At 39.9% G+C, this 23,881-nt stretch overlaps 1 protein-coding gene across 4 annotated transcripts in view; it reads right to left on the reverse strand.

Moving 5' to 3' along the window:
- Kst (spectrin beta chain, non-erythrocytic 5 kst) overlaps nt 1–23,881 on the reverse strand; it is a 65,443-nt gene that overhangs the window by 32,195 nt on the left and 9,367 nt on the right. For 3 of the 4 annotated variants that reach the window (XM_077405715.1, XM_077405716.1, XM_077405714.1), the window contains exons 1-3: nt 8,749–8,881; nt 3,835–4,085; nt 3,384–3,551 (exon numbers count right to left, since the gene is read on the reverse strand). In XM_077405715.1, the coding sequence (XP_077261841.1) occupies nt 3,384–3,551; nt 3,835–4,085; nt 8,749–8,776 (447 nt within the window). In that variant the 5' untranslated portion in view covers nt 8,777–8,881. Of the gene's footprint in view, nt 1–3,383; nt 3,552–3,834; nt 4,086–8,748; nt 8,882–23,881 lie in introns of those variants that run through there. The other variant, XM_077405717.1, reaches the window with a different exon arrangement.

Genomic DNA, 23,881 nt, shown 5'->3' on the forward strand with positions numbered 1-23,881 from the left:
AGAGAGAGTGCCTAAACTTAGACTATTGATACTTTTCTATGCAAATGAGTTAGTTTTATTTAAAACAGAGTTTCTACTTATGATCCTTTTCCACGTCTGGTCTTAATTATCATTCGGTTTAACTTGATATCGGAACCAAATCGTTGATAGCGTCAAAGCGTCCTTAGTCGAAAGCGAGGACGGATTCGTTGAAGCACGCACTCGCCCGCGGAATGTTTGCTCGTAACGGACGGCATCGTCGTATCATCCTCCAGAAATAACTCGTGTCCTTTTTCGAGGGGTCCGCGGTGGGAGGTGAGATCGTCACCGTAAAGACAGCCGCGCGATAAGACCGTGATCGATTCGCGCGACGCGGCATTCGAACGCACGAGCCAAATTTGACATACGCTCGGGCGTGGCCGCCGGTGTGGCCTTTATATTTAATCCTTTCGCGTCTAATGGCTTTTGTAAACGCCTCTCCTTTCGCGGGGATATAGAGGCCGAACTGAGAGAAGAGTAACGGTCGCCTCGACGCCAAGTTTCTTGAGTTATTGACGGCAATTAAAACGTTTCGGCGAATCAAGCTTTAGAGATACGAGTAATAGAGGAATATACACAAGAAGTCTTGTATATTCCAATTAATTTTAAAATGAGTTCTACTTTAATTTAACAAGTATTTCATTCAAGATTTAAGCGTTATAACTTAGAATGTTTTCATAATAAATAAGAGTAATCTCAAAGCATTAATTGGCTGTTATAATTAATTTTATATTTAGTTCTATTATCTGCATTAATCTCATTATAATTTTAATAATTGTATAATTATTTTTATTTCTTGAAAAAAGAAGCATAAAAAATACGAGAACTTTCCTGTACAGAAAGACTCATTACTAAATTACTAGTGTTCTCGCTATAATTACGCGGTCTAAAACTTATACTGGGTTGTAAAAATGCCAGTCTCTGCCGGTCATACGAATAGAGAAACGCTCGTGCTGCTGGAAGACTTACGCGCGTAAGACCGTTAAGGTATAGAAGTAAGCGAGTACCCAAACGTGGCTTTTCCTCCGTTATCCAAATGGGGAAAACGAGAAACCGGTGAAAATCGTCTTTTGCATCGCGCGCGCAACGCGCAACGTGCCGGGTACCGTTCGGTTCGCCGATCGCGGAGTTGCAAAAAGTTGCACCGCGGAAACACGCACCGTGATGGTCTTCGACGTCAAGACACGGCGGTAAACGGCGTCACGCATTATTTAGCAAACGCCATGGATCACTGCTCGCAAATGCAATCGCATTCCGCCCACCGAAATTATGCGAATGGCTCGCGTAAATAATCTGCGCGGGAATGGAGCCTTTTTTTAGCTCGTAACGTTACGGTAGACGGGCTTCGACGTGCCTAAATTAAGCCTTTGTTGCCGTAGCTGCAAATAATAGTTTTTCTGATAAAAATCTAGTATCATTCTTAAAGGTATTAATTCACTTAGAATTTTGTTTTGTATTGTGGCCGCGTGGAGTAGCCTATAATAATTTATTATTAAGTTATACTGTGCGATTCGTAGTACGCTTTGTTGCGAAAAAATAAAACTCGAAATGTGACTTTCCAAGTTATCTGATCGCCTTCGTGAATTATCTTGATGGTTTCCGAAAAATAATAAATTTTCTTTAAATGGATTAATGATGTCGCATGCTCGATACCTTATACGCGAAGGACAATGAGTTTTTTCATCGCACGCGATCGGCCCACGGCCGTTGTATCGAGCACGGCGATTTAACGCACGACTTCATAACGATGCCTAACGATTACGTTCGTACTACCGCGGTACCGATAAAACACGTACTTGCGCAGTAAAAAGTATACGGCCGAGCATCACGATCATTTCGCTGCTGAGATATGTTTCCGTAAAGGGTAACGCGTTAAGGCTGCATCACGCGTTGCGATCGGAACCTCGCAATTTGTTACGCATTCGTACAAGGGCGGTGGAAAGCATTTATTTTCTTTTCGCGATCCAATTACTTTCTTAATTATTCCGCCATTATCTTATATCGCGAATTACTATCGCACCGGATCTGTTCCGGTTGATTTTACGCCAGCAGGTGTCCGTAAACTTTATCTACGATTTGCGCAAATGGCTATTTGCGGAAATAGTTATTTGCTGAAGCTACCGAGAATCGGCGTTATCGCGCGCTCTCGGTCCCGTCTTATCTCGCTTACAAATCTACGAATTATCTAAATTTAATTATTCCACGTTACTTGAAACAAATACGCAAATACGCTGCTGCTGCGCCTCGGCATTCCGCGGTATTCTTTTTCGAGCGGGCTCGCGCGCTCCGGTGGGCACCGGCTCGCCGCGCCGCAACGAAGCCCGGTAAGTGTAAACTCCTCGTGAATGGCCTCTTATACTCCGTGGCTTGTGACATAATAGTTTCACTACGCGCGACCCGTATACACGCCGCCGAGGAGGAGCCTGCGGAACCGGGCGAGAGAGGAGCAGGATAAAACTCGAAGCCCCGCGCAACGTAAGACGAGCGCGGGCGGAGGCATTGACTGACCAGGCGCCTACGACGCGTCGGCGTTCGTATCGGGGCCCGTCGGTTCGAAAGAGACCAACAGGAATCACGCGGTGGCCCCGATCCTCGTGTTACCGGAAGCGACGCGTCGCACATCATATTTCTTCAACCCGCGCCTCGTCCGCGAACCCGCCCGCGACGATTGACCATAGAGGTTTCTAATCTGTCAGATCTAGAATTTCTTCGGCTTCGTCGATAGACAGCGCGTATACTGACGCGTGTGGGCTACCAGACAGATAGGAAATAACGGCTAGCACTAGCTGTTAGATTAATCGTTCGGATGATTCTGTGCGTTAATACGGTGATACTTGTGATTACGGTGTGCAAGTCATCGGCATTACCATTCGGATCTCCACGACAAATTAAACATCAGTATTTAATACCGTAATATTGATATCTATTATCTTTAAATTCGCGCTCGTTTAAATTGTATATAGGTCGTTCTGTCAAAAATTTTATATTGTGCATCTATCTTGATCGCATTTGCATCGAGATGTAAACGCCTACGGTCTATGGCTCAACAGAGAAATTACGAGCGGAACTTAACGGGCCCGCTTGTTGCCCCACTAATTTACCCGGCTCTCGACTTCGCTTGGAAGTTTTTTCAGGGCCTTTATATTTATTCCTCGACGAACAACGTTGTTCGCGCGCTGAACACGTGCAACCGCGCCGGACCGCGCAGTTGTTCGTTCGTTCTCGAGAGGTTTTCGAGAGTGAGCAACGTCCGGAGAAACACACACTCGAGACCCCGAAAGAGCGAGATGTAGAAAGAGAGAGAGAGAAAAAGAAAAAAAGAGAGAGAGAAGAAGGCAAGCCATACTCTCGGGAATACGTATTACCTTGGTATGGAGGAACGCCAGAGACTTGTTCACGTTTTCGATTTTGTGAACTCGCATGCGCCCGTTGTTGGGCTTGGCCAATCGCTCGCCGGAGATGATCTCCAATAGTTTGAGCAATTTCTTGCCGTCCGCCAGATCGGTGAACAGATCGTCCACCTCCATGCGCGCCTAAAAACCCCAGATTCCGATATAATTCAATTCAAAATCGAAAGAAAGATACACGAAAAGATATTGTAATTGTAGACAATTATTACTCATCGAAAGTAATTTTATACATCAAGAGCTAATTAATGCGGAAAAATACTATATAAGCACTAATATTTATGAGAATATTTTTTAGACATGCATGGATTTCATATCTGAATGTAAATTTTCATCTCTTGTAATCTGTTTTACGCTAGATATATTTAATTACTTAATATATACAGTTAGACCCTTCATACAGCATTACCTTCAGCAGAAATGAATTGATCCATTTTGTGAACGTCTTCTTTTGGATGTGAAGACGTTCCTCTTGCAGGGCCTTAATGCGGCCCTGCTCGAACTTGAGAACGTCTTCCCTCTGAGTCATTCTCTTCTGTATCTGCGCACCGCCCCTGTATCTGTCGACTCTCGGTGGCGAATATGCGGAGGCGTGTTCGAGACTACGGATCTTTTCTTGGGGTGCGGCGCTGGGCCCGGCGCCGGGCACATACTGCGCCCCTGAAACAGAAATCGCGTCCGCTTTTGGAAACCCGTTCTGTTAGCGTAAACGTGGCGTAAACACAAGATACGTGAGGCGGAAACACGGCCATAAATGTTCTCCAGATGAAGCCTCGTGCGCGATTAGCATCTGTGACATTTCCTTTCTAAGTAAGCACGTGCTTGAAAATCTCGCATCCTTTTCATAAGCTTCATGCGGGCCCCACAGATTTATAGGAGTTAAAATTAATTAGCGACGAATAACAAAATTAAGATGTAAGGGATACTTTCAGAATAGCCATTTTAGCAGAGCTAAGATCGAGATGTTTAAAATCAGAATTTTTGTTATTCTAAGTAGAAAAACTTATTAAGGGATTGTAAAGCAATATTGTGTTTTTTTTTCCTAAAAAAACGAAAAATTGAGAGATTAATAAAAATATTAATTTTAGAAGTTCATATAATGCAAACTTTTCATATTTTAAGAAAGTTACGTCTACAGTCGTTTCACTAATCGATTCCACGTTCCAATTCGAACGACAGGTATCTATTATGATAGTTATTGATCGTTGATTCGCAGGCGGGGCAGTAGTTTAATAATTGAAATCAAGAGGCAAAGACCCGTATACACGCAAATAGCTCTTGTAACTTATGATCTTTCGTTATTTTGATATAGAACGTACTAACATTTAATCGCTGCAATATTACACTGTCAATTCATCGTGATGTATTGAATAGCCATACGTCGATAAGAAACTATCGAACTCTTGATGGAATTTGACCTCGTAAGATTCAAGTTGTGGTGTGCTTTCTATTATTAACAAAAATACAAAAAAACGTCTAAAAAAATAAATACCCATGACAAGATATATACAAGTACAGTTACAGATAAAAGATATCTTATCGTGCAATGCGTGTTAATCTCTTAAATGGTTCGATACATTTTTGTTACCAATAATCGTATTTATTCAGTACTTTTTTCGAACAGCTGGTATTTAAGATAATTACAGAGGCGAAAGCTGTAAAGAGACATCCGTCGTATCGTCTTTTTCGATATCTATAGAAACGCGAGAGACGCGATAAGACCGTACTTACGTACCGTAAAAATAGGGTGATAGGAAATACCATAGGCGTGGATATCGCATTAGGATGAGAGAGCAGCTTGGCTTTTCTCGCGCGGGAGAAAGGAACAACGAGCATCCTTCTCGGGAAGATTAACGAGTCGTGATAACTTTTACGAGCGGCAGTATTTACGCAGCAGGCAGATAAACGGGCGAATCGAAGCTTGTACGAAGTCAACATTCGAAGCAGACGTGTGAAAATATTCGCGACAGCCTTAATCCAAATTTACGGGATTACATGGATTAAATCAAGCGGGAACAGAGCGTAGCCGCAAATATTGAAAATTATGATGATTTCTCGGATGAGGACAAAGCGATAAATATGGGCGGGGATGACCGGGCATACCGCGCCATTAGGTTCTTTACGATGACGAGGCTCGTAAATATCATGCTTCTGAACAAAGATAGCTGTTACGTGGTATCGAAGTGCTAATGGGAGTAATTTAATATAATTTGTCGTTTCGGAAGAATTGAACGGCGATTTGACGCTCGGGACGATTTAGATCCAAATCAATTAGAATGATTCTTAAAAGCTTCAGCGTTTACTTTGTTCTAGAGATCTATAGGCCATATTGTCTCGATGAAACAAATGTCTTAAGTAATAAAAAGCGATGAAAAAAAATACCTCGATTAATTTTCGCTATACGCGTACGAAGCGCTATGGCGTTTCGTAAAGTTAAGCAAGTGTCAAAACGGAAGAATACTGTACCGTATTTAATTTCTTCCGAGATTATTCGAGAACGCTAACGCAAAACTCACATTTCATGCCGCGACAACCCGATAATAAGAGCAAGTGCACAAACGACGGCCGTGCACTCGAGGCAGGGTGACTCGTTTTCTTGCTGGGCGTTCGTGACTCGGCGGGATTATTGTCCTCGCTTATTGTCACTCCGGCTAATACTTACGTATATAGACGTTGTCGTAAATTTTTTCGAGTCTCCAAAAGGACGCGCCAGCACGAACGTGAGCGCGAGCGTAAATTGGCCCGGCGAGCGCGAAAGAAAAGGGCGCACGCTAAAAAAAAAAGCACGCGCAACTTTGAAGTGTCAATTATGACGGCTGCGTGTATGCGACTGCACGTGCAGGACGATAGTTAATGTGCACGTGCGTGCGTGCGTGCGTGCGCGCGTGCATTTGTAGCTCCATGCTCCATGCGATTTAACGCTAGACCGCCAAATGCTCTTCTCAAAGCTTGTCAGTTTGTCAAATATATAAGTCTCACACACGTCCGCGCATATGTTCAATTTTTTTAATAGACTTTTAATTAAGTCTGGAGCGCTAATAGAGACTATTTAAAGTTAAAAAAATTCAGAAAGTTGAGCATTGGGGGGGGGGGTCAAAATTCAAGTACCGGTAAACTTATATTCGGAAATTATATTTCGTAAAAATAATGTAGATTACTAATTATCGATAATGTGTCATGTTTTTTCTTTTTAACGCGATTGCGTAGAATTTATTTGACATTTGCATTTTTATTTTGCTATAAGTTGATTCACAGTAATGTTTCTCAGTAATTCGTTTTTTTTTTAGAGATAATTTTTTGTATGTATGTGAAAAAGAGGCTTCTTGTCAATTTCCAGAGAAAGGTATTAGAAAGTCCGCTAATAGAAAATCGTAAACGTATTGGTCGTTCGTCCCGCGAAGAAACGAAGAAACTTATTCACGTTTCGGAAGATCAAGGACGCGCCTCGGCGAATGCAGATTTAAAGGACACGCTTTCACGAGCCGACAAAATTCGTTTACATATGCGTATGAGATTTTTAAATGTCACATCGTCTGGTTCGCAGCCGCGTGTGATGTCATGTCCAAAGCCCAGTTCGCACGTCTGCTGCTTTGTGAGACGCGCATTTCGAAAGTGGATTAAATGCGACATTTTCGCAACGAATCGTGTCTCGAGCGGCACTTTCACATATCAATTAACGCGAAAGGAGACGTATATAAATATCAATTGACAGAAACGGAAGCTGGAGAATTGCAATCGCGCGGAAAGGTATACCCTGGCTAGCGGTAAGCGTAGAGTAAGGTCTTGTACAAAATATTGCAAAATACTAGAGAATCATGATATCGAAAACCTGCGATATCAAAGATTTTTTATACCAGAATCTATATTTTTTTATATCATTTATGATACCGAGGATATAAGTTGCAAAGATCTATATGGCATCGAAGATGCTATATAGAGGTAGCGGTACCTTGATCTATCTGCGCTACCAAAGGATCTATAATACAAATGATTTATCGGTTCCATCTAGCCGATAACCGAGGATCTACGGTGTCGACAATTTATATAGTACCACCAGGTCAATGACGCCAAAGATTTATGATATCAAGCATCTATACCGATGGTAATGAATATACAATGTTGAGAATCTGCCAATAGGTTGCATAAAAAAATTTAATAAAAAGTAGTGCCAGATACACGGCCCCATTAAAACCGAAGATCTTAATGGCGCGGAATTATGATACAGCAATTTATAAAGTTGCCAAACATCTGTATTGTGGAGGATCCATGTAAGTATCGAACGAAGGAAATTGCCCCGGAGGGCAATGGCAAGTAGCATCTCGGCGGATTTGATTAAAGTACTTGGGCGTTCGGTGCTCGCGCACCGAGTGTTTCTAACGGCGCGGTCGGAACGCATGTAACGCGACTGTAACACACGTACTTAGCACGAATTCCTCGAGCGTGACGCGCGCGGCGATACATATGCTCTCGCCGCTCGCGTTAAGTACATTTCGCACGAGCTCGCGGCTTACAGCGAGATAAAACGTGTACGTATGTACATCGGTAGCGATGCCTCTAACGAAAGTGGTATACTGTTTAACCCCGTGAGAATTGAAGCTACATATGCTAGACGCTTCGACAAATCTCGGGGTTGAAGAATGTAATTTCTCGATTTTTCTCCCTGTTCTCAAATTATTTTTGAAAACTTGAATAAATACCTTTTCAATTCTTTTATCATACATTTAAAATATTTTGGTAATAGTTCGTGTTTAAATTATTATAAGATCTTGATTCGCTGCTATATTTTATTATATTTATTATATTATTATAAAGTGATTTTTAATCGTCACTATAATTGTAAGATCGAAAACGTGCATTTAGATATATTTTAAATTTATTTTAAGATAATATATATATATATATATATATATATATATATATATATATATACAGTTTACATAAACTCTCGAGATATTAATTTGTACTATAAATGTAATTTAGTTCATTTCAACGAACGGCTTAACTGCCGGACAATCTGAACATATCTCTGACAGTGGATTATCAGTTAGTCAGAACGAACGGTATAGATCAAAGTTTCCGCCCGGTTTTTCTTATCTGCGGAGATAAGACGATAGACAGGTGTGGCTATTATAAAATTATCCCTAACGCTGCGCACACATTAGATTACAATTAGACACTAACACGCGACTAATTGTATATAATGACTAGGAGCGTTCCATTACGCAAGCTAATTACGTAACAAAAAAAATATATGTGTGTGTGTGGAACACAGAGGAGGTTTTTGGAGCACCAGACAATGATATTTCTCATCTTATATATTTACCAGAATAATAATGATAATTGTATTCCATTGAGGTGTTTCACACGCGAGATATTATCCTCTTATCGCTCTTCCGATCGGCGGCGCGATTCTCATCGTTGATTTTTACGTAAATCGATGAAACACTGGTAAAAAAAAAAAAAAAACACGAGGCGAGGTGAGGCGCAAACGAGCGGTGACACCCAACTGATTCAGTTACCAGTCGAAGACCACTGACAGGACTCTTATCACGTATTGCGTATGTATTATGTCGGCTGGCTTATTTATGTAGCAGAAGCTAAGTGCACTTACATGTGTGTGGCAATTACATAGGCGTAGGAACGTTTCAGAGAAGAATTCGCCATGAGAGAAATAAAAATATACTACTGGGGGAAACGAACGAGAAAATTGACGATCAAACTTGGGACTACGGAAAACTGGAACTGCAAGATTAGATTATCAATCTCGTGCGTTGTGAAATAGCGAACAGATTATATCGTAATAAGACATTATATATTGTGTTATATTACAAAATACGTTACAATTTTGTCTGAATTTTTAAGTCAAGTGGTACTTATACTCTCTGTGGCAATATTACAATAAGGAGATTAGTACAGGCCGTATATAAAACACGTAAAAAGATAAAAACGGACGGTGTGAAGGATCGCGATCGCGCACATAAAAAGCAGGTCGGATACGTGGAACTTAATCCGAGATTTTTAAAGAGTAGGTATGTCGTTAAAGAGATACCTCTTACGGAATGTTTATAAACGACACGTACGTGACGATAAGCGCGGCCTCAAATTTGATTCCAGCGCGAATCCGTGCGAAAAATAACGCGGGAGTTGGGGATACAAGAATCTATTTCGTTCTATATTTAGGGATCTTTTAGGGAGACGACATTAGACTGTGATCTCTCATTACAATTCGGATCCCTTTTATTACCATTTCGCATTTCACCGAATAATTACACTTGCAGAGCAATTTCCGCAAGCTTTAATATATCCTTTATAGATATAACTTACATTTCTCAGTAGCTTTAATATTGATGGATAAATAATTTTAATATAAAATTCTTTTTGGAGTTTAGATTCTGGAGTAATTTGTGCGCAGATCGGATACAAAAATGTTTTAAGGCAAACTGGGACAGATTGAACAAACTTTCCTGAATCTATATATTTGAGCTCAATAAATTTTTTATTATAAAGTTTCCCCCGTAACTATGTAACGCTCTGTGTATCTTTATTTCAAGGAGAATAATAATTGAGAGAAAGGTTGAACCCAGTTTTATATATATATGTTTTCGCTAAAGGTTGTCTCACTATAACCTTGAACTTTTGCGGAAGACCAACAGTGAATTTGAATTGTCGCTCATAATGTCAAGTTTAAAATTACAATCTGAGAACGATCGACTACGCCGATATTATACCGACAAGATAATTAAATACCAGCCCTTTAATCGTGGAGCCGTCAATGTGGCAGGAAGCGCGAAATCGCAGCGGAAATACGGCGATTGCGCTGAAGTGGGATCGGGTTTTTTACCAGGGGACATCTTCGCATGATGTGGGAGTTGACTTTGTCAATTCAAAGCTGCGCCAATGAAACGAGCGAATAAAACTGATATTATCAAAAACATCACGATTGATTTATTGCTTACAAAATTAGATTAGATTAAGGCGTCAATGAGAAATAAAAACAAGCTCTAAGAATAGTAATAATGATGATGGACGTAGCATTACATGTTATATAATGCATTACAAATTAAAAATTATAATTATTGACTATTTGTTTTAAAGCTTACGGTTTTGTAACTAAAAGAGTATATTTTTGTAGCTTCAAAAATAAAGTCAGTTTATATTTAGTGCGGAACAATTCCGGTTTCGCGAAAAATTTCAGCAGCATTTCTAAATTTAGCTTCAAATTGCTACTTCGATCGGTTTGAAACGCTCTAGAAATCGAACGTGTGTGCGATGAGGAAGATATACCGATGCTGTTCGAAAGGGCATTGTTGTTGCCGGCAGGAAGCGCAGAATTGCACCGGAAATACGGTGAACGCACCGAAAGAGCCGAGAGAGGAGCTGCAAGACTAGCGGACCAGGTGAAATCGGAGCCGTATTATTATCGGCACTCGTCCTGCCTGGAAAGTGCCAGCTCGCTCTGTTGACACTGATAGCCGAGGCAAACATTAATTCATTCCCGTATATCGTCGTACCGCGCGTATAATATGTAACCGAGTGTCCGAGGCAGAAGCGAGTTTCATGGCAACCGTAGCGTGTAGAATTTATAGCGACATTCGGTCGCCCTCTTCTTATTTCGCGACGGAACGAAGAAATTTAATCGCACAAAAATACGATTTAATACAGATATGTAATTAAATGATTACATTGGAAATTTTCATGAAACAGAAATGCGTCTTTTTGATTAAAGACCCATTTTAACGTGTGGCGCTTGATAAAGAACACGAATTAAGAACCTGATAAGGAACACGAACTCGCGTAAAGTATAATTAATGATTGACTTCGGATCATTAATCATGTTAGGATGGAATAACGTTTCGAGAAATTAAAGTAATAGTAATTCAATTAGCGGCCTGCATGCTCATTTGCATGTAAAACGTAAAAGAAACAACAGAGACACGCGTAATTTTAAATAAAATAAAATGAAATAAAATTTTAGCAATCATCGAACAACTGAAATCTAATTGTCAATTGAATTGCTAAAGTAATAATAATACTCTAATTAATTTATTTACCGTTGTCTCGCAATGTGTGTGCCTCTCTATTGGCGTTGATAACCCGTGCTATCTGATTCACATTCTTGTATCGAGTGTTCATACAAAGAAATAAACGCTAATAACAACTTTGAAGTTCAAATGATGATGACGACATGCCTTATGACTATTTTTGGAAATGAACTTGGGTCATATTTTTCGAGCGTTTATTGCGGCGTTAAAGCTACTATTCATTTCGACGCCCCGCGTGTGATTCGACTTTGCGAAATATTGAAGCGACGAGTACAATTAATTATCACAAAATCGTAATGAAATTCGATTTAAATTTGTGTTAAGTTATTTAGTGTGCCGTTATACGTGTCGTAAAATTAATGTCAAAATCCTTCCGCAATTTGTTCGTGTCTGAAACAGAACGGACGCTGCGACGCAGAAAGTGCATATTTTTCCTATTACGCGTTGCTCCTCCTTCGCGAATGACGAACCTCGTTGAATCATCTCTGCTTTACAATTATGCGTAACACCTTGAGAGCGAAATGGTAATAAACGAGAAGATATTTTTCTACTTCTGCAGATAGAAATTTTAACACAATGATCACATACGTGTATTATTCTGTGAAATGTATAATCTTTTATTGAACATTCCATAATGATTATTATACTCTATCTCGTTGTGAGCACGTGCACCTCGATACATTTTATGAATACACATGGCTTCTCGTGTCGTCTCTACATTATGTGCTACTCAATTGGTAATTTATGTTCATACTTGTCTCAATTTCTAAAAAAAAACTCCGAGAAATGAAAGAAATAGGCAGTATACGTTACACGAACCATAATTACACTAGTCGTTATAACGACTGGAACGCGACATTCCACTTGGTGCGCCGAAAGTAATTCAATTTCACCTCGTGAAACTCTGCTCTCCAGATGAAAGCAGTTTCGTACAAAAACGTCATAAATGAATACGTAAGCATAGTTATAAATAGTCCGTCGTGGCCCGATACTCTCGGGCGTGACAACCATAACTCGTCCTGACACTTTACGGTCGGCGGATTAAAGCGAAACAGCGGGTGTAATTGTGTCAATTGCTTGCGAAGTAATTAGGCGAAAGCACATACAAATGGTTATTAGAAAACTATGTCAATTCGTAGTTACAAGTTGTTATCTATATCTGCAGATTTGTATTGATGAAGTTTGATGAAGTTTGATTAAGGGCATATTTCTTTCAACTGTTTACAAGTCAAAGATCGCTGACGCTTCAGCATCTTCTCGTCAAGGGAAATTTAACTCCGGACAAAGTAATCGCGTTCCTCGAAAAGAGCTCGATGCTTCATTTTATTGTACTTCAGTATCGTAGAAATTCTCGTTGCCGACGCGAAGCCATATGCGAGCTCATGCCGGCGCATATAACAGCCTTAACGTGGCTCTTCTAAGAGTTCAAAAACGCGCTTCAAATGACTCAGCCATTAGATCGCGGAACGTCAGAGCGTTCTTGGTTTGAGACTTGCGTATTATACTCATGCGAATCCAGATTGCGCAATAGAATTGCTGAGCATCAGCGAGATTCGTCGCTATTAAGACGTCACCGCGGCACACTCGAAATCTGTTTTTAATAGCGATTGCAATCTCCGTATAAATTTTCAGACATCGCAATAATTTACCAGAAAATTATTCCGTTCGCGGGCAGAACGCTCGTGTTTTACTCCGCTTTTCTTTTACGGCCGAAAGATTAATATCGCGGACATTTTATCTACGTCGGATTGGAATGTGAGATCGTTTCGATAAGTCGATGATAACAGATTGTTGGCGCTAGAAAGTCGTTGCGCGAAAAACCGGATAACGTTTCGTTATTTATATAATGTCGCCGTGAGATAGAGCGTCTATTTAGCATCATATAAGCCGATTTTGTAAATTTCGAATAATCTCCTAAAACTGCTTGATATCTTACGCAGCGAGTCTTTCTTGTGTTTCGTTACGATCTCCCGAAATAACGATTTATCCCTTTATTCCTATGAGAATATAGGAGCTTAGGTTTATACAGGGTGGTGTACATAAAAAACCGGCTCCAAACGCAAAATACAGTTGCAAAAAATTATTTGGGCCCGACTTTATGTGCGCGCTCTTTACGTTCTGCAATTACTCAGACGTTGATTAGATAGAAGATAAAGTTCGGCTTTATCTCGTGGAACAAATATTGCGTAAGATTGTATAAATATCTTCGCGATGACTTAACATTACTTATGATGTTGTCGGTACTTCGGCCGGTTTCCGTTTCGGCTAAACGTTTACGAGTAAGGACGTGACGACTATGATGACACACATATCCTCTTGTCCCTAAATATTTATCTTACGTGTTCCGACAACGAACTGACGATTGGAACATTTTTAATTGTCATGTTACTATACGAAATCTTATCCCTGGCGAAAAGGACAAAATATCATATACAGAAAATAAATTTTAGTAATGATACACAAAGTAATAATACACAAAATAACAATACAAAAATATACTTGTACAGATAGCATAAAAATAAAATACGCGTGAAATAATATAAAATAAAAATTATGTTAAGTTAGCTAACAGTTAAACGCAATTGCAGATAAAAATTTATTCAAATTAATATAAAAAATTATAATCACATTAAGCTCTGCCTCAGATAGATTATCAATAATTAAACATATAACATATTAATACATTATACCACGATTTTGTACTCTTTATTGCAACAAATTCCAATTAAATTTTTACATTAATATAATAATGCTGACGAACATGTTCTCATCTCGTCATAATGTCCTAATTAATCTCGAAAGGGTTATAGCATACAGATTGATGGGCTTTTATTAACGATCGAGTGCCGCGCATAATATAATTGCACATCGATGCGATCGATCTTTTGAACGATGATTTTTGTTTCTCGTCAAAATCGTCTAATTGCTGTTCAACGTTCATTAAGGTGCGGGAGTAACGCCCGTACAAGGTCGAAACGATCTTCCACTTGTCAATCTGAACCGCCGGTGAAATTCGCGGCTGGAATTGACCCCAATAAGTCTACTTTATTCCGCCTAATTAAGAAACGGTTTGAATATCCGGTAAACAAGCACGCGCTGACGTCCCCCATTACGAACGGGTCGCGAACGGGTCGTGAACTGCTTCTCAAGCAGTTGGCGAAACTAAAAAGAACGCGCTACAACTTATATATTGCGACGAAGACTTAAATATATGAAAAAATAAGTGCGCGTAAAAAATGAAAAATATTATTACTTTTCATTGCCATGTTATCTGTTTATATTACCTTTATTACCTCATTGCTACTTCTGATATATCTTATCGTATTATCATGTTGCGTGCAACTGCGGATTAACTTTTTGTTTACATTTTGAAGTCCATCAGCATTAATTCCGAGTCTTTAAAACGGTTATAATGTCAAGTTGAATAAAAAATACAAAATGTCGGAATCTTTTAAGTACGTACTGATAACCGAATGATATTTAAGAAGATATTTTACTTGAAGCCCGTAAGACTTCAGAAGCGTAATGGTGAAATCTTTTTTTTTTTTTGCACTTCTTGCTTTATACTTTTGCAAGAAGTTCTGTCCTACTTTGCAATATCTATTATCGCGTATCATACCTCAATAGAAAATCGCGGCAATCTCCGCGTAATTGCCGTAACATTTGCACAACGACTCGTTTATTGCCGCGGCCCCGTAATCTCCACATTCTGCGCGCACAGAGATGCGACGGAGACAAAGCAGCCGCTGTTGGATGCAGGAAATACTTATTACCAGTAATCAGTAAAAAGGAGGAGAGATAATTGTTTCAAAGACCCGTCGCCCTATGTTCATATCGATCCTATTTCATTCCATTTTACGAAATACAGACGTGAATTAAATAGATTACATAAGCTAAAATTATTTGATTTTTATATCGAGTCGGTAATAATAAACGTTAAATCCCAAGATTGTGCTTTTAGAAATTAGTATTCAGAACTTAAAGACCTTTTGAAGTTCGTAATTACATTTTAAACGAATGTGCATGCATCATATACACAGGTTGTAATGAGAATACAAATAAAAATACTACTTTCGGGACAACTTTGTAAAATGTTTAATTACGGAAAAAAATATTGCATTTTATAATAGCTATATTTATTATTGTAAATATGTATAGATATATCATTTAAGACTAAAAGCCATATCATTAGAAATTTTACGTTTGGCGCGACTTCGGAGTCGACGCGGCAGAATTTATGCATCGAACATGTGCATAAATGCGGCAAGCAGCGATTTCCTTTTTCGCGTAAACACCACTGACCGGTCGGCGGACTGGTCGGCATCGCGTTAATAACTTGTTAATTTCACGATGCGGTAATGTAATCGCTTAATACACACACCCCCCCCCCCCCTCGCCCGGACACGCAGATTACACGCGGAACAAGTTCTTACGGCACGGCACGAATCGTGCACTTTTGCGACGACGTTTCCTGCACGGAAACCGGCAAAAGTTGTTGAATACGAGAAAAAGGTCGCCGTGTAAAGATGGAATGTATAATCTTCCTTATGTTTTGCGACTGTCGGCTTTGGATTAAATTCATGGTCAAGTAATGAGATCTAATATTGCGGATAGAATCTTTATCCACGGATCAATTTGGCAAGGAAATTAATTAACCATCTGACTAATCCGATATTATGTATTATAATTGACATATTCAAGAAATAATAAATTCTTCGTGAGCTCACGTTTGCTGTTACGGAGTTTTGATTCCGTAAAAGCGCACCAACGTCTTTTCCGTTCTTGTTTAATTGCCGAGTGTGGCAACTTTGCTTGAAATAATGATTCATTAGAAATTCTAAAAGTAGCGATATTACGACAACTACGGGTGCAAAACTTCTTCTTTTTTTTTTCTAATTTGTAAATGCAGATACGCATAGATGCATGCGACGCGTTTCGTAAGCACGCGAGATACAACGTTAAGGGGACATAACGTTATGTTATATTCGAACGACTTGAATTTACGACGACGATTAACTATATAATTACTGCGGCGGCGAACGACTTCTTCCTAGACGCGACCTATATTACGGCGTGTGAATGAATCACTGGTAACGTTTCCCGCACAGGCGTTAAGAACCCGAGCTTGCACGAAACGTATTAAGTAACGAAGTATTGGCAGGATTTATTAAGGTTCCTGTGTGTTTCTATCAGAAGCGCGTTTGAACCGGTCAATTACCTTTCTGCGATGCGTAACGAGCGAAATGAGCACAGAATTGATTAACATATCTCTTTTTTTTCTTAATAAGACGGACATTTATGTATCTACGTCTTGATTGCATGTGTTTTCGTTAGAAACTTCTTACTGCAAATTATACTGCAGTAAATCGTTTAAGTTGAAGGAGTGGGAAAATATTTTAACAATAATTTCCATTGCAGGAAAAGCAATTACTTAAATATCTCTCGATACGATGGGTTTGTCTTTTTCTTATTAATTAACAATTAAGGTCTTGTAGTTTGCCCTGAATATTTTCAGCTCTTCGCGGAAAAAGTAACGCGAAAGGAAAGAACGAAGGAGACGATGCGTTGATATACCCTTTGTTACGCGATACGTAGTACGGAAACAGGTTACTGACGATGGGGGTCGGCGAGGCTCGCCGGCCGACGTGAATGGAAGGTGCTATTTCACGAAAATGCCGTACAGCACAATGCAGCGATATCTAGCCGCGGTATCTCAAGCACTTGCACACGAGACACACGAGAACGCGCGTCGACACACGGGGTGTCCTTTGTAAATTTCGACTTAATGGCCTTTATACTCCCACGTGCCACATTCGTCTTCCCTCTTCCTCCATTATGCGCGTCGCGCACCATCTAATACCTGTTCGACGAGGCTGTATTTAACCCGACCTATTGTCTCCCTCCTCCCTTCCTCTTCCCGGGGCGGGGATTTAATGTTTCGCGTGAAATAAGTATGTCCGTGAGCGAAATTCGTAAAGTTACGGAAAGTATAACCTTAAGGTATTTATGGTATATGAAATATGGAGAGGCTTGTCCGCATTCCTTGTGCGATTTGCTTAACAATATTTTGATAGTATAATGTGGAGGTATTTAGTAATGAAACAATTAATGTGTAAATTTTGACAAATTATCTCATAAAAGGTGATAAATAGAATCTTTCTTTCTTGAATTTTTCTTAACCGGCTACGGTAAGACATTTCCTTAATACGCTAGTTAAGCTAATTGATGACCAAAGTTAATAGCTTCCCGACTAATTTTTGCTAGATTCTTAAAAATTGTCATTTTTAAGACATTAAAAAATGATACGAAGAATCTTGTAATTGTTAATTTAATGATATTAGATAAGAAACGGATCACATTTTTTTTCCATTCCTGGCAATTTTTGCCACTTTGAATCATTTTTATACGATTTGTTGTCAATGTCCGACATTTCGCATTTTAGAATCGTGCATGTAAAACGCATCATGGGGCAGAATCGCAGCTGCATATCAGGCTGAAATTCCGTTCAGCGATATGAATACAATATAGAATATAACGCGCGAATGTAAACAGATAACTTAAAATCCAATGAATAAAGAGTCATGCCGAGTAGAAGTCTCGCCGGCTGTATCAATAGCTCGCAAAAGGATTGAAGCGAGTTTGCTGCGACACGACGTAGCAGCGTCACTGCTTTTCATTGATTTTCATTGAACTTTAATTGCACGTCTGTCCGAAGAAGTAGGCCATATAGAAATTAACGGAATACTTTCTTAATAGAAATCTGGACTAACGAAGAGCGCATATATTTTCTCACGAGTATCTATGAATAGTTTCTAATTTAAAGGCGTTCATTAGCCTAATGATGCTGCTTTGTCCGTATCGAATGATATTAGAACTTCATTGACGATTAGATTAGTTGGTGATCTCTTTATTGTCTCGTGTGAAATACGTATACTTGAAGGTAATTTTAAAATAAGATACAATATATATTATGACGCGCGACTGCTTTTTTTTCTTCTTCTCTTTCTCTCTCGATCGTTGGAAAAAGTTATGGTTGAAAAAATTAATTTCTGGAATGTAGACATTTCCACGTTATATCGCCGAATTGCGAAGTGCTATTTATAGACAGTGATAGAATAACGACCAATCACGAATTAGCGTGACGCAGTGCGTTACATTGCGGAATACGTAAAGATATATGGGTGTCATCAACTGTTCATTTTAATTTATTCATATTCAAAAAGTTGTTTACCATACCGCGAGCATCTTAAGCAAGCAATTTTTCTTGACAATTCCGGTCGTTAAAAGGCGCGCAGTTGGTCATGGGTGTATAATCGCGGTCTTCCTTTCGCGGCGATTAATCTCCATGAGTAATATCGATGTACGAAGGAAAATGCGGAAAAACCGCTAACAACATCGTTATTGCGAACGATACGATGCGTGGGTGCTTAGGCCGGAGTGAAAGTGACGAGCGTATATACTACGATCGTATCGTCGTCGTGTAAAAACGATTCTGGCCGGATGAGGAGCCGTGCACGTAACGCGCGCGCGCGCGTTATATACCTTACGTATACGATATGTGAACGGGCTGCAACGCACGTAATAAACGCCTCTAAGCCGGAGGTCGGCAACCCGCGGCTTTCGTAATTAATTAAGTAAGAAACACAAACGCGCCCTGTCCCGGTAACGCATCCATCATAATTTCCTCAGCGCCGCTTTCAAAATAAACGTATACGTTATGGCTTCCTCACAGTGTTTTCTTTCTGCATCGATATATATTGTTCGGACATTTTTGGCAAAAGATTTTTCGCAAACTCGTGTTATTCATAGGAAAATAACCTCTTTTCCTATTAGACCAATGTTAAAATCATTAAAATCACCTAATTTTAAAATTAAATATCTCGAGAACGGGACGGTGAATTATCTTTTTTTCTGGGCTTAATCGATTCAGGGGAGAGTTCCTTTTTTCGATATAAAAAATAAAACCTATCACTTTTGGCAAAAGTTGTTTCATCATCGAACTACCTTAACAAATGGATAATCCGATATTTTTAATCAAAATTATGAAAAGCCGATCAAGATTAGAATAATGTCCAATCAATGATAGCCGGATATCATTGATAATTGATCGGCTTTTTAATTATTCCGATTGAAAGTGTCGAATTGTCCGTTTGTTAATTTTCGAACAATCATTTAGACCTGGATTTTTTTCTCAGTGTTTTTATAAGGAATGATGACCTCCCGACTTTTTCACTGGAACAGACTGATTTCAAACTCATCAAGAAATCATTAAAATGCATCGTTACCTAATATGTTCGTTCGTCTATGCATCGTGCCTCGTGCAACGATTCACCGTTCGCAGAAAATCATTCCCGCGATCCTGGCGTGAAGAATCCGATCGATTTAAGTTTCCGCTCCGTCGACTTAATTCCCTCGGAACATCTCCGCCGCACGAAATGCATAAGGCTGCACGCGCCAATGCGCATTCCGCGGCCGAAACGGGGAGAGAAAGGGAGAGAGAAAGGGAGAGAATGAGAGATGCATCCGGACGGGACCGTTAGCTTTACGTGCATGCGAACAATTCCACGGGATGATACAGTTACGAGTATGCAACTTCTCTGCATCGTCGCGCGTGTTCGGTAATGATTTCTGGCTTCAGAGCGACGGCTTCAATTTCACATCAGGGTCACGATACTTCGGGGCGTTCGATATCGAAGATGAATCACAATATCCGCGCGATGCATCAGTCGTGGAAAAGAGCTTTGGCGATATAATAAATTACATTAGAATCAATTTATAAATAATTTATGCGAAATACACAGACCGCACAAGTCACTCCATTTAACTGACGGATCGATGCGATCGAAGACGATTCTCTTTTTATCAAGAGACACGGTAGTGTCTCGCGCCAAGTACACGCGAAGCGAGACCGCACCGTGACTCTTTTACGCGACGCGACGGGTTGCGAGTATACGAGATGTTGAGATCTCGATAACGAGTGAACGGATCAAGTTCTAATTAGGCTTGATCGATAGCTTGGGGTCCAATTAGGGGGGGGTTTCTCTTATAATATTCCGCTACGTGCCCTACGAGCGGAGATATTGCGACGCAAAGTCCAAATGTCAAAAATTTTTTTTAAGATACTTTCTTCTACGTCAACCGCTCGCATTCATTATGACGTCATCAGAGAAACGTCACTTTCACTTTTTCGACGCTGGCGGCGCAGGTATCGCCAGTTTCGATATCGCGCGCGTATTTCAAAATTAGGTCGATAAACTTATCGGTCAGGAGGAAGATTTCTATTTAAGTAAAAATTAGGTATATATATAATAAATATTGAGTCAACGGAAAAGTAGGTTCTCTATGCTTGGCAGAAAGTGCCGCTAGGGAATTTTTAAGTCGATTCTTATGAATCAAGCTTGAATTTGATGTCTATGTATCCCAGGTTGCCGATGACAAGGTCCAGATAGTGCGCTTTATAGTTTTCGGTGTCCAGGTGTAATAATACGTTGAATGCGATGTCTACGTGTCCCAGGTTGCCGATGACGAGGTCCACACAGTGCGCTCCGTAGTTTTTGGTGTCTACGTGTATTAATATCTTGAATTCGATGTCCACGTGTCTCAGGTTGCCGATGACGAGGTCCACACAGTGCGCTTCGTAGTTTTCGGTGTCCAGGTGTAATCGTACGTTGAATTCGATGTCTAGGTGTCCCAGGTTGCCGATGACGAGGTCCACATAGTGCGCTCCGTAGTTTTCGGTGTCTACGTGTATTAATACCTTGAATTCGATGTCCACGTGTCCCAGGTTGCCGATGACGAGGTCCACACAGTGCGCTTCATAGTTTTCGGTGTCCAGGTGTAATAATACGTTGAATTCGATGTCCACGTGTCCCAGGTTGCCGATGACGAGGTCCACACAGTGCGCTTCGTAGTTTTCGGTGTCCAGGTGTAATAATATGTTGAATGCGATGTCTACGTGTCCCAGGTTGCCGATGACGAGGTCCACATAGTGCGCTCCGTAGTTTTCGGTGTCTACGTGTATTAATACCTTGAATTCGATGTCCACGTGTCCCAGGTTGCCGATGACGAGGTCCACACAGTGCGCTTCGTAGTTTTCGGTGTCCAGGTGTAATAATACGTTGAATGCGATGTCTACGTGTCCCAGGTTGCCGATGACGAGGTCCACACAGTGCGCTCCATAGTTTTTGGTGTCTACGTGTATTAATATCTTGAATTCGATGTCCACGTGTCTCAGGTTGCCGATGACGGGATCCAGATAATGCGCTTCATAGATTTCGGTGTCCAGGTGTAATAATACGTTGAATTCGATGTCTACGTGTCCCAGGTTGCCGATGACGAGGTCCACATAGTGCGCTCCGTAGTTTTTGGTGTCTACGTGTATTAATATCTTGAATTCGATGTCCACGAGTCCCAGGTTGCCGATGACGGGATCCAGATAATGCGCTTCATAGTTTTCGGTGTCCAGGTGTAATCGTACGTTGAATTCGATGTCTAGGTATCCCAGGTTGCCGATGACAAGGTCCACATAGTGCGCTCCGTAGTTTTCGGTGTCCACGTGTCCCAGGTTGCCGATGACGAGGTCCAGATATCGCGCTCCGTATTTTTCGGTGTCTAGGTGTAATAATACCTCGAATTTGATGTTCACGTGTCCCAGGTTGCCGATGACGAGATCCAGATAGTGCGCTTCATAGTTTTCGGTGTCCAGGTGTAATTGTACGTTGAATTCGATGTCTAGGTGTCCCAGGTTGCCGATGACGAGGTCCACATAGTGCGCTCCGTAGTTTTTGGTGTCTACGTGTATTAATACCTTGAAATTGATGTCTAGGTGTCCCAGGTTGCTGATGACGAGGTCCACATAATGCGCTTCATAGTTTTTGGTGTCTAGGTGTATTAATAACTTTAAATCTGAATGGGTGCGTTCAGCCGATACTCCGCTAGCCTAGCAATCGTGAGCAGTTGCTCGTTTGTGCTCGTTTCTTCTCTTTTTAATCCAGTAAGTCAAAAAAGAGGAAACGAGCGAAAACGAGCGACTGCTCACGATTGCTAGGCTAGCAAAGTATCGGCTGAACGCACCCAATGTAGGACACGTAGATATCGAATTCGAGGTATTAATACATGTAGACACCGAAAACTACGAAGCGCACTATGTGGACCTCGTCATCGGCAACTTGGAACACGTGGCCATCAAATTCAAGGTATTAATACACCTGGACACCGAAAACTATAGAGCGCGCTATGTGGACCTCGTCATCGGCAACCTGGGACACCTAAACATTGAATTCAAGCTTGATTCATAAAAATCGACTTAAAATTTCCTTAGCGGCAGAATTAAAATTATGTCATGACATAATAAAAATCGCTGAATTAAAATTATGTCTAGACATAATAAAAATTGGACAAAAATTATGTTTAGACATAATAAAAATTGGATGAATTAAAATTATGTCTGACGTAAAAATAATTTTTGGAAAAAGTTGGTAAGAAATAATTTATACAAGCAACGTAATATACATGCATATTATACATAAAAGCAATGTCCGGCAATGTGTATATATATATATTTACAACTTCAGACACATTTCTTTATAAGGTGTAATTTTTTTTGTTAAGATTAAGATGCGTAACACTACAAAAAGGCGTGATATCCGTACAAAATTACCTTTTTCAAAAAAAAGGTAAAAAAATGCGCCAAGTACACGCATAGTAGTACATATGTATTATGTTGTTACCTCGAAAAAAACAAAGTGGTAGTATTATACCTCGAAATAACACCTTGTACATACTGTTTATACAATGCGTAATACTACAAAAAGGCGTGATATCTGTACAAAATTACCTTTTTTAAAAAAAAGGTAAAGAAAGGCGCCAAGTACACGCATAGTAGTGTATATGTTGTTACCTCGAAAAAAAAAAACAGTGGTAGTATTATACCTTAAAAAAATCTAAGTAACAAGTGGTAGACGAAATCTTTGTATCTTGAAAAATCTCGAAAAAACCTAAACAGTGGTATCTTCACCTAAAAAAAAAACAAAGTAGTAGTATTATACCTCGAAAAAACCTAAGTAACAAGTGGTGGACGTAAGCTTTGTATCTCCAAAAATCTCATCACAAAATTACGTTACCTTATCAAAAAATGAGTCGCGCTTCAAGTGATCTATTATTACAATTACAAAAAAGAAATGATATCTCTTTTTAAATTACAGCGCCAATTACAGAGAACATACACTGAGAAAAAAAATTTGTCAATCCCAAGAAATATCTAGTCCGATACGTTCAACTAAACATTTTAGTTAGTTAACTAAACATTAGTTGAATTAATTAATTCTTGATTAAAGAAACGAAATAAATTGTTGAAACAACTAATATTTAGTTAACTAACTAAAATGTTTAGTTGAACGTATCAAACTAAATATT

Source organism: Temnothorax americanus, unplaced genomic scaffold, assembly GCF_048541705.1.
Source record: "Temnothorax americanus isolate GAGA-0224 unplaced genomic scaffold, ASM4854170v1 Scaffold2, whole genome shotgun sequence".
In the NCBI taxonomy this organism is placed as follows: Eukaryota; Metazoa; Arthropoda; class Insecta; order Hymenoptera; family Formicidae; genus Temnothorax; species Temnothorax americanus.